This window comes from Hippocampus guttulatus, chromosome 19 (genome assembly GCF_054856545.1).
Source record: "Hippocampus guttulatus isolate MCC_2025c chromosome 19, RoL_Hgut_1.0, whole genome shotgun sequence".
Taxonomy (NCBI): domain Eukaryota; kingdom Metazoa; phylum Chordata; class Actinopteri; order Syngnathiformes; family Syngnathidae; genus Hippocampus; species Hippocampus guttulatus.
In genome coordinates this window covers 787025-805615 of record NC_141279.1, presented here as the reverse complement: position 1 = coordinate 805615, position 18591 = coordinate 787025, and the positions used below count along the sequence as shown (strand labels likewise).

General features: G+C 52.0%; 2 protein-coding genes across 3 annotated transcripts in view; one reads left to right on the top strand and one right to left on the bottom strand.

Annotated features, from left to right (window-relative positions):
• fbxl15 (F-box and leucine-rich repeat protein 15) overlaps positions 1-18591 on the top strand; it is a 68010-nt gene that overhangs the window by 16874 nt on the left and 32545 nt on the right. The window contains exon 6 of the mRNA XM_086138463.1: positions 6418-6520. Within this exon, the coding sequence (XP_085994589.1) occupies positions 6418-6520 (103 nt within the window). The remainder of the gene's footprint in view (positions 1-6417; positions 6521-18591) is intronic.
• LOC147189392 (paired box protein Pax-2a-like) lies at positions 1076-17334 on the bottom strand. Of its 2 annotated transcripts, none has more exons than XM_086138460.1 (10): positions 16898-17334; positions 15857-16022; positions 15118-15315; positions 13202-13281; positions 12973-13092; positions 9375-9550; positions 6807-6921; positions 3593-3694; positions 2750-2836; positions 1076-2341 (listed from the first exon to the last, which is right to left on the bottom strand). In XM_086138460.1, the coding sequence occupies exons 1-10, from the start codon at positions 16938-16940 to the stop codon at positions 2265-2267; spliced, it is 1164 nt and encodes a 387-aa protein (XP_085994586.1). In that variant the 5' UTR covers positions 16941-17334; the 3' UTR covers positions 1076-2264. The 2 variants fall into 2 exon arrangements, with proteins under 2 accessions (XP_085994586.1, XP_085994585.1); XM_086138459.1 differs by having other exon boundaries at positions 1076-2322.

Below are 18591 nucleotides of genomic sequence, written 5' to 3'. Positions count from 1 at the left end.
GCTATCGAAAGGCCGTACCGGTTTTGGCCTGAGCGTCGGTAACGAAGGCGCCGGTGGGAATTGGCAATGGGTCGCTTCGCCCCGCGTGTGCTTTTGAGGGCGAGAAAATGGACTCGTCCATTGTCCACTTATTTTCCAACGACGCAGGAAATGTCCCATTAGCGGCCCCGACGTGCCGTTACATGTACGCCGTGCGCTTTATCGCCTGCCCAAATCCTTCGCCTATTGCTCGCGGCTAATCGAGACGCTGTCCGCCGGCTGTAAATCAATAAGGACGTAACTAAGTCATACCAGGCGCGGGGATTACGGTGAGAAGAAAAGAGTGAAAATAAGCTTCCAGAGAGAGAGAGAGAGGGAGGGAGAGGAAGAGGGGAGGGGGTTGGTCATGGAAGGATTTCGCGCATAAATCTCGCGGCTGCAACCGAAGCGCAAATTGAATTCCGAGGCGACGAGAGAGAGGAAAAAAAATTAATTCGGCTTTACAAAAAAGCGGTGAGAGAGAGAGGTTAAACACTTGATTCGCTGCTTGCTGATCCGCGTCGGAGAAAACATTCCACGGCTCCCGCCTCTGAGGCGCGTGATGGCGCTTACACCTGAGAAGTCGCTTCGTTTGTCTCCAAACAGGCTCGTTAGGCGCAGACATTTTCAAAACGGATTGATACTCCGAAGGAGCGCAGAATAGATCGCCACATCTGCCTTTTGGCCTTCTAATTCGGGGTTCGGCAACCTACGGCGCGTGGGCAAAATCTGGACCGTCAGAGCATCTGATGCGGCCTCACGTGACATTCTACGAACCATAGAGGAACGGTTAGAAAAAGCACCAAAACATCAGAAAGGGATTTTGTTCGAGACAATGTCAAGTAAAATGGAGCATTTGCTTGGAAATACATTACAGATGTGTCAAAATAATGGTCAAGATAATAATTTAAATTGTCTAAAACCGCCCAATATTATTTACTTTGGAGGGCCTCTGTGTGTGTGTGTGTATATACATACATACAAATATATATTTATGCCTAAAACTAGAAAATCATAATTTATTAAATAACAACCATGTTTTAGGTAAAAGATTTCAGACACTTTTTTATTATTATTATACAAGTGTGACCAGCATGAATGAAAGACAAAATACCCATGAACATGAAAGACAGTCCTTCCTGTATTTACAGTGTTTTCGCACGCGCGCGCGCACACTCGCACGAATGAACATGACATCAACTCCACCCACTGTACCTTGAACAGCTTCATATGCATATGACGACCGTCTGCGCTGCATAGAACGTATACATTTGGCCTTCCTTGGAAGCGTGTGGCTTGTCCCTAAAAATATGAATCATCATAACCATGAAAATAATCGGCATCACGTTCCCGACGCCAATCTCGGCGATAGGCGGCCCGGAAATAAAAATAAACGAGAAGTCTTTGGCGAACGTAAACTACATTCAGTCAAAAGAAAATGAAAAAAAACAAGACCTGTTGACGCAGAAGCTTTCGAATTTGTTTTTAAGGCATGGACGGCCCGCTTTTTGACTCTCGCCGCGAGCGCCGACTTTTTCGTCATTCCTTACGAGTGTGTTTTTAGTGCATGTTGTCGAGACGTGTCGCTTTAAGTGCCAAACCGAACGCACGTACGCATTTAAGGATTCCCGCAGATCCAACAACGCTCCAGTGTTAGAAAACCTCTGAAAATAGTGCAAAATCAACGGCAAACGTAAGAAAAAGGACACAAAATGTTACCTTTCAAATCCTGACGCAGCACTTTAGTGATTGAAAAAAAAAAAATCATATATCAATGGGAAGACATCCACTTGCTTCCGTGGCAATGCACTGCACTTTTTTTTTTTAAAAACACGTTGATTGTGTATCACAGTCGTAATCTTCTCACGGCATTCCGCCATGCCGGATGATGGATGAATAATGACTATGCGGCCGGCTCATCTCGCGGCGTTCGCATTTTAAGAGAGGAGAAATAGGAAAAAAACAAAAAAGGAAAGGCCGCCGCTCCATTTTGTAGCCCCAAACAGTCCCGCTGAGAGCTGCCAAGCAAAGGAATGTACAGTATTGGTCCACGATGGCGGATTCCAATTTTTTTTTTTTTTCCTCTCACTTCTCTGCAAGCCTCGACTGTTCGGCAAGTCGAAGACGATCTAAAAATAGAACAAAGCAGAACGGCCCAAAAAAGTGGCCTCGTGGTGTGAGTTCGCCGTGCTCAAATCTGGAGGCTGAGGCGGCGGTGCTGCAGGCTGATTTGGTTTCCATGGTAACTAGGGGCGGTCATAGGCGGCGGCGGCGGCGGGTGGGACGGAGCCTCTCGACGCGGCACTATAATAATAAGGGGAACCTGAAAGTTAACAGAAGAACGCACCATTTCAAACAAGGAGTGACAGCAACGTTGTTTTGGGGGCTTTAAAAAAAATGTCTTTTTTTTGTTTGTTTTTTGCGAGACTGCCAAGGACCAAAATGAACTTTTTGCCATCATGAATAGTTTTCTGAATAATGTTTTTTGGGTGAAGCACGAGCTGAGCAATCTTGTTAGCGGCTCATCTCAATCTAAAGATGTATAAGATTTTGCAATATGCGTGCGATACATTTGTCAACCTATTGTTGTCGTTGGAAGTGCGGCGGATGCCTTCAACATCGAGCGGTCAGTCCTTAAGGCTTTCCGTTACACAGTCGCCTGCCACTCGCCGAAAAGAATGCGCAGCGAGCCGTAAGCGACTCGGCGCGCCGAGCTGTCCGCGGTACTCACTTAGTAAGGCCGGATTGCCGAATCGCCAAGCTTCGTTGTAGGCGGTGTACTGCGGATGACTGTAGGGGTTCCCCGAAAACTCACTCCCTGCAAAAACATCAGCGCGAATCCATTAGCGTTTCCTTTTTTTTTTCGCCATTTCTCACGGCCGAGGCGGAGGGCCGTCGATAGCCGTCGACGTGAGAGCGTTCGGGCGCCTCATGTCTTTCTTTTTCCTTTGCTTGAAGTTACGCAACGGCGAACAACACGGGAGGCGACGCCCAGGCCGCCTTTGCGCGTCCCCTTTATGGCCATCTCCCCATTCTTCTTGCCTCGTTTTTAATTCCGAGCCAGTCCGCTAATAAACGCCCGGCGTTATTAATAAACCGTTTCGCGCGTACATTTTGGATTCGGTGCCATCAATCTCGCCGTGCGCCTTTTCAGCGCAGAATTTCACGGGAGAAAGGCGAGCGCCGCGGCGAGCGACGCGTCGACACCTCGGCTTCCTTTACGAGACAATAAAGGCCGTCGTTTATACGGAGCCGCTGAGGAATGGCTTTGCTTTAACAGTGTTTGGCGCCCGACGCTAAATCTCCTTCCTTGCGTGCGGGGTGAACGAGCCGGAACGTCGCGCGACAACCGGAGCGCGGCGACAATGTTGAGGTGCGTTTGTCTTTGGGGTGCTGGAGGGGAGTGCGTTGGCTGCATTTTATTCGTCAAAGTCCCGCAAATCCAATTCAGGACGTTGCTACTTCCCGGGCGACAGCGCGGTTGTTTTTGCACGGACTGAATGGCGAAAAATGAAAAGTCGGCATAAAAGGGACAGAAAATGGAGCGCGAGTCCGTTTTGCCATCGTGACTTACCAGGAACCATTCCAGCCAGCGTGGAAGTCGGGTAACTGCCCTGGCCTGCGGGTGGAACGTGAGGGGGATACCCGGGTAACGTTGTGTTGGCCATGTCGCGACCTGAGCACAACAGAAACGACACAAAAGAACGACATCCGCCTCGTTAGTACGTCGGGACGTAGCCAGAAAGTTTGAAATCTGGAAAACCATACCGGAGCGTGTTTGGTTTTTTTCTTCCCAGGCCGGGAGCTACTTGAGGCTACAAACTATTTTTTTTTTTTTTTTGGAGGAGGGCAGGGGTGGGGGGCATGATAACTGGAGTGTTTTTTGCAAAAGATGGACAAATAGTCTTTCTATGAGCATTTCTTTTTTCATATGTTGCTTGTCAAACATTGATCGGAATCACAACAAAACGAATGCTATCTTTTTTTTTTTTTTTTTTTAGGAAACTAAAGGAAGTAAAAATGAAAAAAACAACAACAACCCCAGAACGAATGAAATGATCACGCCTTGAACAAGCACAAGTGCCCGAGAACAGATTCACATGTTCAATACCACTGCAAAAAAGTGCTCCGCGTCAGGACAATTTTGCGAACGCCGTTTCGTCCGTTGCACTCTTTGCCGATTCGGCTCCGCTGCGGCTTTCGGCCTTTCGGGGGATCGAGCCCGGCCGCGGGCCCCCTCTGCCGAGCGCGCATATTCAGCTCGGTAATTGAGAGTGACGGTTCGGGTCGTCCTGGCTGGCCCGCGGGGGAGGTTTTTGGGAGCGCGGCGCGTAACCTCAATCTGCACAGGCGCCATTGTGGACCGGTGGCCCCGCTAGATTGTGGCGGCGAGGGCTCCAAAAGGGGTAACGAGAAAGGGGTTGTGGGGGGGGGGGGGAAGACTCTCTCCATGGAACTTTAATGAGGACAGGATGCCATTCAAGAAAAAAAAAAAAAAAGGCTCATCTCTGTATGAAGCCTCGGCGTTGAAGAACATTTGAAATCATTGAGCGAGTAGATGCGTAGCTCAACACGACTTGTGAAATGCAGCGATACTTTTGATTGATTGAAAGAATCCCGTTTTGGCGATTGTCCCGCTTTTCAGGTGATGAAAACGTCAAGTTTCCCAAGTGCTCACGTCGCATCCGAAAACCTCAAATCGTCTTAAAGTCGTATGACCTCACAAAGCCGATCGGGCGGCGGGCAACTTTTGCAAAGCCGGCTCTTCGTCTCTGCGGAGGAACCGGACACAATATCAAAGCAAGAGAAATTGCAATCATCTCGGCCCTCGTCCCAACCTCCCGCGCGCGCCGCCGAGACGGACGGTCCTCGGCGACTGCAAATGATCCCTAAAACACGGTCAGGAGTTGAGCTCCCTACAAATGGGGGCCGTTCCCCCCTCCGGCGCGGAGCTCCGTTTTGGACTCGCAATCGCAACGCTTTGGCAAAGACGAAACAATCGCGGGAAGTTTTTGAGCATGACGACAACGAGCGCAGCGGCAAAACTTCATCTTCATTTGGCAGCGGCGCAAGGCCATTAGCGCCTGCCTCTTTAGCGCCGGCCAGTCGAGCGTGTCGGGGACACCTTCATGTTCGCCGCAACAACCGCAAATCTTTGACCTCCATCTTTGAGGCGTTCGCAAGCCAGAAAACGGGGGGCGGGGGGGGGGGGCTCCTAATTAATTACAAGGGAGTAAAGAATGTTTGGCTCGCCAAATGACTTGAAATCCCCAAACGCCGGCTGAAAGTCGCTCATGATCAAACGTTCAACGATCAACTTTGTTGCACGTCACTTTCGGTCGCGTCGTTTGCAGACGAAAAAATTTGAAGTCAAAGGATTGCGGTTCGTGTCATTCGCACCCGCGGCTACGGCCTTTCGGCGGGGAAGGACGGCACCCCCCCCCCCCCTCACTTTGCATCGTTCGAGAAGTTCCAAACTTCCCCTTGATCGGCGAGAAGAAAAACAGCTCAGCTCAGGAACTCGCAACAGAAGGCGCGGACAATCGGCCGTATCGAAGCCATCTCGCCATTGACTACTTGGGGAAGAAAAAAAAAAAAAAAAGGTCCTTCACAAATGGAGCCCATTTGAATTTGAAGCGGAAGACGGCGCACCTCAGCCGAGATTCATCAAATAAAATGTCTTCCCATCTCAACAATAGAAATGACCCGACAATATGCAATTATCCTCGGTGGAGTTTTCTCAGGGTAAGCGGGACTATTTAGCAGCGACTGTGGAGCAAAAAAAAGGGGGGGGGGGAGAAGACCTGGCCTCTGAATTTCGATGCTGGGCACAATGGCCTTCACTCCTTTCTTCGCGGCGCCTGCCGCTTTTCAAGCGCCTAATAGGATCGGCGCAGGACACAAAAGATTTCTATGGCTGGCGTCACCATCCCGAACTCCGGCCGTGACTTCGTGAATCCGGCCCGATAGATGATGCAAATTCCATCCGCGCGCCTCACATTCCAATGTGGGATGTGAAATCGCAAGTTTTCCTCCTCCTCGTTAATGCACAAATCGCATCCCGGCCGGAATATCCGCGCCTCATCGAGTTGGCTTGGACCAAATCTCTGGTGAGTAACGCAAAGCCACCCGAGACCTTCTTCAGATTTGGCACGACGGCAGCCCGCCAACTTTGACGTCCAAATGTTCACTTTTTTCGACAAGACAAGAAAAACCTGTGCATTAAAACTGTCAGCGCCAGCGTCGCCTTTTCATTTGCCGTCTTTCGGATGTCATGAAAGGGGCAGGGACTCAGACACGCAAATTCTGGGTTTCATGCCCCCCTCCTATTTAGAAGCCAAGCTCATTCCAAGCTGCTCGAAGAGTTACGGCCTCGTAACTGCAAATCTTTTATTTCAGCCCATCGCGGCGCGGTGACCGGCAAAGGAGTCGTCGTCACCTCGGAGCCAAGCTCAACCGGCCGCGAGAAAACAGGATTTCCAAGACCGCGACAAGGAGAGAGGTGAGCTGACGGCCGCGCTCGTCAACTAAACGATGCCGCTGTTAGAGCGAGGCGGCCCAAGTGCCGCGGCGTATTTCGCGAGGCGCGTTGCCCGTTTTCCGCCTCTAGGCGGCAAAGTGAGCAAATCGCACGGGCAGCCAACCAGCGGCAGAACGAAGCCACGGCACCCTCCGAGGGCCGGCGCCAAAGCTCCGAGGGGGTGGGTGTGGGGGCGGCCTTTCCCCATGACTTGATTGTTTGGCTTTGGAATGTTGACGCGTTGCCATACGGCGGGGCTCGATCTTACCTACGGCGAAGCTTTGCGACACGCTGGGGCCCAGCTCCGGGTTGGCGTTGGCCGACAAACTGGGCTTGACTTCGTCCAGGCTGGAATTGAGGCCGGGCGGCGCGTACTCATTAGCCTGAGGGGGGGGGGGGGCGCACAACGGAGGGGTTACGCAACCAGACAATACCTCCATGCCGGATCGAGGCCGCCGCCGAAGCGTATCGCCACCGGATTTGCGTCTCGTCCGAGGGCGAGCCCGGGCCTCGGCCGCTCTTCGTCTCGAGGGAGCGCGCGTGTCGCCCGCCCGCCTTTTAAAAATATTAGACTGCCCTCCCGATGACCCGCATTTTTAATGCTTTGGTCATGCCTTTTAAGGGGGAGTTTGCACAACCCGTTTGTTGCGCGGCGACAATTGAGTTTTTCAGCGAAATGACCGGCAAAAAAAAAAAAAAAAAAAAAAAAAAAATCAAAACATGACAATAATAATGTCCTTGCGGAGTAGGGAGTTGGCAAAGAAAGCCGGCCGTTTCGCAGTCATGGCTCGGCTGGTTTCCGGGTTTGCCCGTTGAGGGCCACGTCGGAGGTTTTGCTTTCCTTCTGAACCCAAATCGAGGAAGAACTTGACATGAGACAAAGTTAGGTGGTGCGATGGCAGCTCCCAAAAAATAATGCGCGTTTCAGAATTGGACGCAAATGCCCCACCCAGCAAAAAAGTCAAAGCAAAGCAACCTAGAGAGGAAGTCACGGCTGAGCTTCGCTCTTGCGTCCGTTGAATGAGTCCAAAGTTTTTGTCTGTGGGCCGATTATGCTTTTTTTTTTTTGTTTTGTTTTTTGGGGTGGAACTTCATGTTTGCTTTTGCTCTGTGCTTTCATTTCCGAGGACGAGGAGACGGTGAATTCCGTGAGAAAAAAAAAAAAGTGTTGGACCATATCGGGGCCCCACTGAAAATTAAGATTTGTTATGATGTGATAAGAAGAAAGTCTTATGTTTTTTTGCCGCACTATTTTTGGAGTCAAATTCTAAAAGGTTTAAAATTATGGGGGGGGGGGGGGGGGGTTCAGCCCAATATTTAAAAGATATATCTCTTGATTGCTTTCACGTTGTTTTCCATTGAGATCCTAAATCCAGCACAAAAGAATGACTTTGTTGTGATAGCAGCTGCTGGCGTGTTTTTTTTTTTTTCCCCCCTCCCTCCTTAATGAGATGAGACTTCCGGAGTGGGACAAAGCTTGTCCGAGGCCCGGTTGTGTCTCTGTGGGCCCCGATCCCCTGAGGGGGCTCTACGCCCGTGACCCCCCCCCCCCCCCCCTTGTCGGCTCCTATCTCCGCTAAACTCAAAACTGTTGGCTGGCACAAGGTGGGCTGTTTGGCTCTGTCGGGCAGACGTTTTCTCATGCAGATGGGAGGCCGCGGCGTGAAAAGGGGACGACCACATGGCAGGCAGAAGTGTGGGAGGGCTCCGTCGCCACAATGGCTTTTTAATGCGTCACTACAGCGCACAGACACTTGGCTAATAGGGCCGCGTTTTGCACGGGGAGGAGGGGGGGGGGTCGGAGGAGGCCCCCCATGAAAGGGGAAGCGCTCTGATTAATATTGCGTTAAATTAAAACGGATTTTTCTGAACGGTTCCTTTTTTTTTTGAAGTGCAACCAGCGTCCCCCCTCGGTGCCTTCGCGCCGAGCCTTTTAATCCTCCCCCTGACGCTCTTTGTGATTGTGAGTCATTTCCAATTGGTTTTGGTATTGATCTTCCAGTAGAAATCAGTTTTGTAATTAGCTGCAAATTAGGCCCTCTTCTGGAGGTGAGGCCTGTCCCACTGATTTATCGCCCGCCTAATTCGGCGCGATTGGAGAGAAATGAAAATGCACTCAATTAGGCCGCCGCTTTTTATGGCGCCGACGCGGAGTTTGAACGCGGATCGTCTCTCGTTGCGTCGGGGATGTAAAGGAAGGCTAGCCGCGGTGACCACGCCACCGTTTCCAAAACGCGTCCTCGCTTTGAGAGGATGGAGGCGAGCGAGGCAGACCACCCGGTGACGAGCATTTAGTTGAAAATGCGTCCCGGCAGCCTGTAGCGGCGGAAACGGTGATGCCGTCCGCGCCTTTGGTCCGTGACAACCTTTCTTTTGGAAATTTGGATTTGATTTTTTCATTCCCGTCACTGCTTTCATTTTTTTTTTGTTGTATTCTCGCCACCTTCTTTCTCGACGAGACGGCGGGGCCATTTTTGTGTTAAAATGGCAACTTTCTATTTTTCTGAGTAGCTTTTGGGAAGGACATTCATGTCGCCGTAAATCAGAAGAAAGCGCTCGGCTTGCCCATCATCCGCTCAGCAAATGAATCACGAAGGAATAAGCGAGCGGAATTTTGCCGCGTCATCACTTGAAATTTTGCCGGCGCGTGAAGGCAAGACGTCGCCGTTGCCATGCCGTTAGTGTCGGTTCACGACGATGCCAGGAATGTGTTTTTTCGTGTCAAAATCAAGACCGCGCGGGAGTTTCCCCGGCAGGAATCCTCCGCCGCGTTTCCCCGTCTCTTGAATTAGCGCGAGTGCAGACGTGCGAGCAAAGAGGAAACGGCTCCACTAACCTGTTCCGGTTTGACGTGCTCCGACGTCGGGAAGACGTCCGGGTACGGGGGGCGTTCAAAGACACGGTCCAGCGCTTCCAGCTGCTGCTGGGTGAAGGCGTCGGCCCTCAGGTGTTTCCGTAAACTCTCCACGCTACCCTGAGAATCACTGTTTGGGCCAGAACCGTCTGAGCCATCTACAAGGAGAGAGAGCGACAGTCGACACGCTTGCCCCCGCGAACGCGAGCGCCTCACCCCGACGCCTTTGTCAAAACCGTCCTTCCCGCAAGCGTGTTTGTCGAGTCGACTCATCGCGGGTTGGGAGAATGGTCGTACGCCCCGCCTCCCTCGGCGCGCAGGCCTGACCGGCGTGACCCACGGCGGGAGCTTCCGAGCCGAGCGCTGCGTCCCGCCCAAAGTTTCCCAAAGTCCTGCCCAAACCCAGCGAGAGGTGCTCCTTTCCCTCACAATTTCCTCCTAAAAGTGTCGACACAATCAAACGGGAGTCGTCACGCTTGAAGGTCGCGACCCCTGCCCTCGGATGAAGGCTTTGATCCTTGTTTAAATAACATGTCAACGCGCATATGCTCGCCTACCCCTGATATATTGTTGTCCTTTCCCCAAAAGGAAAATCCAATCAAAACTCATTTGAATCAGATTACAACCCCCCCCCCCCCACCCACCCTAATTGAATCCTTTGTTTGTTCTGCACCGATAGTCATTTGGAAGGGATGAGTAAGAGATGAATCGTCTGCCCCGACATTTTTCATGAGCCAAAATTTGCCTTTTTGGCAGGCAGCTTCTCATATCGGACGCTCAGATAAGTACGCTAACGAGCTAACTGCGCAAACGCAGGCCGGCGGCGGCGGGCGAAGTCGACTTCGCGCGTGGTTCTGCGCTTTTAGAAACCGTTCGAGCGAGTATCGAGGATTCAAAGCCAGCCGCGAATAGCTCTTCTCGGCGGCGCCGCGCATTCTAATCCGCGTCGCTTTATCGCGACACCTCCGGCCCGGCCCCGGCGTACATAAACGCGCGTCGCCGCGCATGATCTGCACATGGCCGCCGTCATTTGGGACATTTCGTTTTAAGGGCACCGCCGACTAGGAAACGTACTTGGCAGAGCGCCGCGGGAGCAAATACTCGGTTGCCTTGTGTGTGTGTGTGCGTGCGTGTGTTTTTCCCTCCCTCCTCGGTGCTTGATAATGACTTTCGCCATAATCATGACGCGGCTTACCGCGTTAAATGAGGCCTCGCTGCGAGGAAATGCGCTGGCGGCATTTACCGACTGTGGACTACAGCCTAGCGAGCGGTGCACAAATAAATATGTACGAATCGCAAACGAGGCCACGCAGAGACATTAGCCGAGAGCGGCGGCGCTTGATGAGAATTTGCTTCAACGCGCCATTCATTCAGTGCCGCCGATTACGACTGATCGGCGGAGGCAAAAAAAAATGAGGACTCGTATCGGGATGATTGAGTGCTTTGACACCGAAATGGAACAAAAATTTGCCATCTTTAAGGTTTTGGGCGTGTTGTCCTCCGAAAAGTGGCGCCTTGTATGTTGTTGGCCGACTAAAAACAATGGCGCCGGCTTCCTCTCTGTGCCCTCTAAGAGGCTTGCGCCCTTCAGGAGCCATCGGCGCGAAAACGTGCACCTTCCGTCATCGGAGACGTTGCGCTGAATATGAGGGCCGCTGCCAATGAACTCCGGAAAGCAGTGGCCGTTCGCACGATGCCCTCGCCGCCGCCGCCGCCGCCTCTCGTTGCCTTGATGATGTCGTTTGCCGTGCCCACGTCATGCTGGCTTTGATATCTCTGCCAGGAAATCTACCTCTGACGGCTCATTAGTCATCCCCGCCTCCTCAAGCCGCCTCGCGCGCGCACGCATCAAAACATCAATTCCTCCCTCGGCATCGCAGAAAACAAAGACGGCGCGACGTCAAGGCGCGCTCGCTCTGGAAAGGAGGCATTTTGCGCCGTTCCCAAACGCAGCTCGCATCTCTTCAGCCGTTGTCATCAGCCGCTCGCGTGCGGAGCGGCACTCGGGAAGTCTCTTGCTTACGGAAGCGATCATCTATTCAAGGCCCCCGGGCCTTCTTGCCGCCATTGAAGGCACTTTTGTTACAGGGGGAGGAAAGGGGGGGGGGGGGTGAAGTAAAAACAAAAAAAAAAACAACCCCAGAGCTGTCGCGCATTTCTTGACTGACCTGGGTGGTCGGCTACATCATCTTGACACGTAATTATCTAAAGGCCTTTAATCGCTTCCATAAAGATTAATTGCGGCAGACAAGAGCAGAGGTCGCGCCTTCAAATCAAAAAGACTCCCTGGCGGATTGACACAGCGGCGCGGCCGAGTTCGGGGGGGTTTATGAAGGGTCATCGCCTGCAACGCTGGCGCCTGTTCCAGCTGGAGTTGCAACTTCAGCACGGCGCGGAAAGAATGATGCTCACTTTTTTTTTTTGGGGGGGGGGGGTGGCACGGACCAGTTCTGCGCCGTTGGGAATCGCTCTGCGGGAGGAGTCCCTGAAATATAGACCAATGGAGGTGGACTCGTGGACACCCGAAGGCTTCTTGGGACCGAGGCTGAGCATGACCCAGCCGCAAATTGGAATCTTTCAGCTTTCTTTGGGAGAAACGGATTGTGCCGCCATCCATTGGCACCCCTCAAATCTCCAACGGGACAACCGCTCGCCTACCGCACCCTTTTGGGGCCAATGGATCAGAATCAAGCAGAGTCCTCAAAACGGCGCCAAAGTGTAGTCTCGCGGGGGACAGAACCACTTGGTCGCAGAAGGTTTCGCAAGCCGCGTATCAAGACCGAGCCGGAAATGTCCGGGCACCCGAAGCACAAGCGTCGGGGGTTCCACCCCAGTCACAGGCCAAGGGATCTCGGAATGTCCGACCCCCCGCCGCCGGGCATCGCATCGCGGGCGGATTCCTCTCTCAAAACTCGTCCGACCCGACGCACCCCCGCGGGGACAATGCGCTCCACTTGGAGGTGGCCGACCGGCGCGAGACCGAGATGACCGTATCAAGGGATCAAAAGCGGAACCTCTGAGGACACCGCGCCAGCGACACCCCCGGGGTGCAAAAGTGAAAAATGCCCGTCATCTCGCCGTCGGCCTACAGGAGGAGACACCGAGCTGTCGGCCAAACCATCCATCCATCCATCCATTTTCCGAACCGCTTGATCCTCACTAGGGTCGCGGGGGTGCTGGATCCTATCCCAGCCGTCTTCGGGCAGTAGGCGGGGGACACCCTGAATCAGTTGCCAGCCAATCGCAGGGCACACAGAGACGAACAACCATTCACGCCCACACTCACACCTAGGGACAATTTAGAGCGTCCAATCAGCCTGCCATGCATGTTTTTGGAATGTGGGAGGAAACCGGAGCACCCGGAGAAAACCCACGCAGGCCCGGGGAGAACATGCAAACTCCACACAGGGAGGCCGGAGCTGGAATCGAACCCGGTACCTCTGCACTGTGAAGCTGACGTGCTAACCACTGGACTACCGGGCCGCCCTCGGCCAAACCAAGTTGTGAAAATGTCAGACGCCCCCACTGGTGAGCCTTGACAGCTTTTTTTTTTTTTTTTCTTTCAGTAAACTTAGCCTACCTTCATCTCTTTTCCTCTTTTCACCGTTGGATCGCGGAATACCCAGAATGCCGTTAATGGAGTAGGACCCCGCGGGGTCATTGGAGGCGCTGGTTACTGGTGGAGACGCTGTGTTTGGCACTGAGAGGGAGAAAAAAAAAAAAGCTCATCAAGACCCGCTGCGAGTCCATTTCAAGCTCCCGCTGACGCCGCTGATGAAAACGGTCACGGTGGCGGCCGCGCTGCCTACCTAAGGTATGGCCCGCCGTCGACAGGGACGTCCCGTCGGGCGACGGATGGAAGGGCTGCTGCACTTTTGTTCGGATGATCCTGCAAAAGGAAGTTGGACCGCCCCCCCCCCTCGCTGAAAACGTGAATTTGGAAGGAGCGAGATTTGCATGCGTCCATTTTCTATCTCGCCAGTCCTCGGGGACGAGGCCTTTTCCCCGACTTTAGAGGTGAGCCTCCACCCTCCGCAGGACGAGCATCCCCCTCCGGCGCCGCCCCCCCCCCCCCCCCCCCGACCTCCCAGCACGCCAACGCGGGTGAGGCCTCATCGATAGGCAAAGAGATGCAAATGCGCTGCTATAAATGACACGTGACAGGAAAGCAATAGTTGCTATTTGGCCCCTTCTTCCGCGCGAGCTGCCCTTAGATTTGTTCCGTCTGAGTGGCAGCCCTGGCGAGAGAAGGTGGCCCGTCAACGTCATTTGGAAACGCTTCTTCTTCTTCTTCTGGACTTTGCTTTGCTTTCTTGTGACCTCGAACACAACTTGAGGCACTGAATTTTGCTGAACGCATCGTTTGGATCATTTCAGACAGGCAGACCTCCTATGATGTACTATTATTGCTATATATACTCTACATATTTTCTGGGTGGAAAAAAAAAAGTGTTCTTTCTTGCTCTATTGATTCTCAATCATCCAAGCCACAGGAAGTTGCAAGAATGGTAGGGACGCAAGTGGACTCTCTTTGTTTGTCGAGTGATGGTTGGGTTTTCTGGAAACCGTCCAAAATGGCATCGGCAATTCCGCTGTTGGGCTAGCGCTCTGTTTTTATTCAAACGACGTGAAACCTTGACCCGGCGATACCTCCAAATGAATTCCACCGTTGGAGCCGGCCACCCCGATAAAAGCTGAAAGCCACGGATGGAATGAAAACTCTTCTCGATTCAATTTCCCACCTAAAACATAAAGAGACCCCCAACTAGACGCCTTTAATTGGAATTGAAAAAGGAGAGTAAAGAATCTTTTTATTCGTCTTTTGGTTCGTGCCATTAATACATACATTTTTCATTTATCGCGCGTGCACGTGTCTGTCGCCTTTTTAAGTGAGCACGGAGCATGAAATGAATTTTCTTCCGCCCTTTCTTATTTAAAAGACCTGCTTGTGTGCGTGCGCACTCGCCCATCAGCTCATTAAAATGTAATGCCTCTATGGAACAGTGCGTCTTCAGCAAAGTTCATCACTAGGGGGGGGGGGGGGGGGTGTGCGTGAGGAAAATACATCAGTTTGCGAGACACTATTCCTACTTATTTACATGGGGACAATTGTATGTTGCACATTAGATTGATGTAAAATAGTCATCTATTTTCGTAGCGGTATTGACCCCCCCTCCCCTCCCCTCCCCTCTTGTGGCCCATTCCAGGCCTCGTTTTTTGAGAGTAAATCAAGCTCGCCATACCTACCCCCCCCCCCCCCCCCCCCCCTCATTTGAGCTCTGTTTATTGCGTTTGCGTTGTACTCGGGCCCTTCCTCATTTGCTGAGCCTCGCCTCGCCTCCGGTGTTGCCAGATAAGGCCAAGAACAGATTCGAAAAACTCGCGCGTAGACGTTTGCGTTCCTTTGCTCATGTTTTCTAGAAAACGTTCGAAGCACCTCTCAGGGTTGAAAACCACCAGAATAAATTGAATGACTACGTTCATCCAAAACTGGGCATTGTGAGCCGATTGAGGTTGCGAAGCCGCAGGGTCAAAATATTAGAAACACCAACGGTCAGCCAATTTTAGTCCTGTTAAAGGTTTCCACTGGCCGTGCATCTCACGGCCATCATTTCCGATTAACGATCGCAATTTTGCCACGCGGTCAAAAAAATATATATATCGAGATCTATTTATGAATAAATCGAGAAGAATGTAGGCCGCGGGCCAAATTGCTCGCTCTTACCGGTTAATGGAGGAGACGCTGGGCACGGTGTCGTTGTCGCAGATGCCCTCCGCCAGCAGCCTGTCGCGGATCTCCCACGCGAACATGGTGGGGTTCTGCCTCTTGTAGTCCGCGATCTTGTCCACCACCTTCGGCGTGGCCACTTTGGGCTTGGAGCCTCCGATCACGCCCGGTTTGATGCTGCCCGTCTCGTAGTACCTGCGCGCGCGGCGCACAAAATAGGACTCGCCTTGATGGCCGTTCTCACGCGCAAATGATGTGACCGCAGATCGGCCGGAAACAATTGGAGACGGAGAAAAATCGAATCTAATCAAATAGAACCACAGCGAGAAATGTTTTGACTCATAGCGGGTGTTGATTTCGCGCCTTTGTTTTCGGAGCAGAATTGACGAGGGGGAAAAAAAAAGCTGCGGCGGCAATAGCTTGGTCAAAACATTATTTCAAACAAAAATAAAATAAAATCCGACATTAATCAATTCGATGACGAACGTGCAAATTCGTGCAAATGCCCAACGATTTCCATCAACCGTTGACGTTGAAGTCATGCGGCCACACAAAAGCCGCCTTTTATTGTTTTCCTGACCGACGCGCGCACACGAGTGCCGCTTGAAGATTAAAAACGGACTTGACGACACGGATTCGTTTTCGGGAGCCCACGCAATTGCAGCGGGCTTTTTGGAGAAAAAAACCCGAACCGATTCGAGAAAAAAAAAAAAAGAGAGTGCATTTTTCGGCGTACCTGCCGAGGATCTTGCTGACGCAGCCGTGGCTGACGCGCAGCTGCCGGGAGATGTCGCACGGTCGAACCCCCTGGTGGGCCAGCTCCACGATGCGCTGGCGCACCACGTCCGGGAGGGGTCTTCCGTTGACGAACACCCCGCCGAGCTGGTTCACACCCCCGTGCCCTACGTGGGAGACGACAGCAGCAACACGCGCGCACACACCGGCGGCCTAACATTACATAAAAGCCGTCAGAGATGCGACACCCCCCCCCCCCCGCCACCAAATGCACATTTTTTATTAATTAAATTTTTTACATCTAAATTTGCGTGACCATGTGAGTCGAAAATAGCACGAGAAGCCAAGCGGTTTTTGATGAAAGCTTCGCGCTCATTATGAATGACTCATTAAATTCATTCACAATTTGGAAGAAGGCCACGTGTCCCCAAGTACCCCCCCCCCCCCCGACAAAACAAACAAACAAACAAACAAAAAAAAACCCCCAACCATTGTTGACAAAAATCGTCTGCGAAAGGCCAGTCTCTCTTCCTATAATTGCAATTGATTAAAAGGGCTTCCTATTTTCGGACCTCCGACCACGAAAAGAAATCCAAGTCAAGTGACTTCTCTTTTCATTCCATTTTTTTTCTCCCCAAAAAACAACTTTCCCGTCCACACGCAACAGCTTCGATTCCCTTTCACGTTTTAACGTTCAAGAATGATGCATCTTGAAGAACTCAACCTACAGCGCAGATTATTTTGCAGAAAAGGGGGGAGGGGGGCACCCCAAAAGCATCCGTTATTCACTCCAGTTAAATGGGATGGAGGTGCACGTGCGAGCAGAGTCGTAAATGTTGCACATCCAAATGGTCGTTCATTTGACTCCAACACAGCCCCGAATTTTTCCCCGTGCACGCTCAAAGCTTGCGTGCTCCATGCAACTTAAAAAAATGCACTTTGCTGCAGCGTTTCCCTGCACGATAATAATAATAATCATCATCATCATCATCATCGTCGCGATGCTACGAAGAATCGGCCAAAGCGGCGTTGGGCTACTTACGGTGCATGGCGGCGAAGGGGTCCGCCTTGCAGTGAATATCCATCGGATAGCAAAGGAAAGAAAACAAATCAACCCAAGCCGCCGTGTCGCCTGCTTACCAATGTCGCCGAATACACAAAAAAAAAAAGAAATGAAATGACGATGCTTTCGTCGGCCACAGGAGCACAGATGAGGGCCAACTTTGCACCCCCGCCCCAGTCCTCGGGATGAAAGTTGCCCCGCTGCCGGGGTGCAGTCCGCTCCAGGGGCTGGCAGGTGCGTCGCCACCGCCCCCCCCCCCTGCCCCCTTTGGGGTTCAGCACCGCAGAACGAGCGGGAAGCTCATCGCGGGAGGGCGAAAAAGGGGCTCCGGCGTGCGTTGGGAAGCTCGGCTCGGCTAGGCTCGGTTCGGTTGTAGCTCCCCACGATCCGTACGCGGCGGCCGCCCCCACCCCCCTCCCAGTGCAGTTGTGGTGTGCTTCCGTGGAGGGTTTGCACCGGGAATGAAGCCCGTGTCGGTGTGTGTGTGCTTCTAAAAGCGACAAACCGACACACACACAAGACGAGTACCCCACACCCACCTTCCCTGTACATCCCCCCCCCCCCCGCACTCCCCCCATGCTTGACTTGTCAGACAAAGGCTGTACATCCCGACACACGCACACACGCACACTCGCAGACCGGAAAAAAAAAAGTCCAGATGAGGAGGTCTGACTCTTCCAGGAAGTGCATGTCCAAATAAGGAACCTCGGCCAGCGTTCCAAACATCGAAATGAAACGTGGGAATGTTTGGAAAGAAAAAAATATTCAGGGCCAAATTGCTCTCTGCCAATTAGGCGCAACATTTTCTTCAACTCAATCGAAGGCCGTTGATGAGAAAATATTTGGAGTTCAAAAGCTCCATCAATGATGCATTTTAAAATCACTTTTCTTTCTGTATTTGTCGTCGAACAGGAGGAGGTCCCAAATAGAGCCGAAATGGGTTCAATGTGTCATTTGGTGGCGGGGGCACGCGGGGGCAAAAGATCATATTGGCCATCAAGCAGACATTTTTCTGGAAATTGACTTGTTAAATCTTTGTATATTTATCACCAATGCTCCTTTTTTTCGTCTTTTACGCTCATGGTATAGAGCCCGAAAATAAAATATGCTTGTCATGTAAATATAACCCCCCCCCCCCACACACACACACGCGCGCAAAAATCACCTGTAATTAAAATTAAGTATTTTTATCATCAAGATTTCCAAAAAAAAAAAATGACAGCATCATCCCCCCAAATATTGCCAGTGGGCAAGGAAACTTTGCAAAATGAATCTCGCCAAAAAATTTCAGCTCGTATTTGAATGGCTCCATTTCACGTGAGAGAAATTCTCTTAACACGACATCAATAAATCCTCCCAATGACGAGCGTTGCAAAAGCTGGAAAAAAAAAAGCACGTCGCAAACCTCGCCAGAATAAACCCTCCATCGAAACGAAAACGGAGCGTGAAAAATAGCGTCTCGGTGCATTCCCGAAATCTTGCAATGGTCGTGAAAGACCACCCGGCCGACTCTTGCGCGAGGAGCGAGGCTCTCGCCGCAGCGCCGTCCTTGGCCTGCAGATGGCGCCGTCGCTCACTCCGGTCCCAACTCGGCGCCGCTTGATTCGCTCCCGAGAGCAATTGCAACTGGACGTTAGGCCCGGAGCTGAGGCGCTGATCGGGCTGCACTTTGG

Bases quoted from the DNA above. Each gene is read 5' to 3' on its own strand.
- LOC147189392 (XM_086138459.1), bottom strand. From the start codon at position 16,940: ATGGATATTCACTGCAAGGCGGACCCCTTCGCCGCCATGCACC. The intron at 15,316-15,856 runs GTACGCCGAAAA...CCGCGCGCGCAG, and splicing joins GTCAGCAAGATCCTCGGCAG to GTACTACGAGACGGGCAGCA. The intron at 6,922-9,374 runs GTTAGTGGAGCC...CCCCCCCCTCAG, and splicing joins AGCACGTCAAACCGGAACAG to GCTAATGAGTACGCGCCGCC.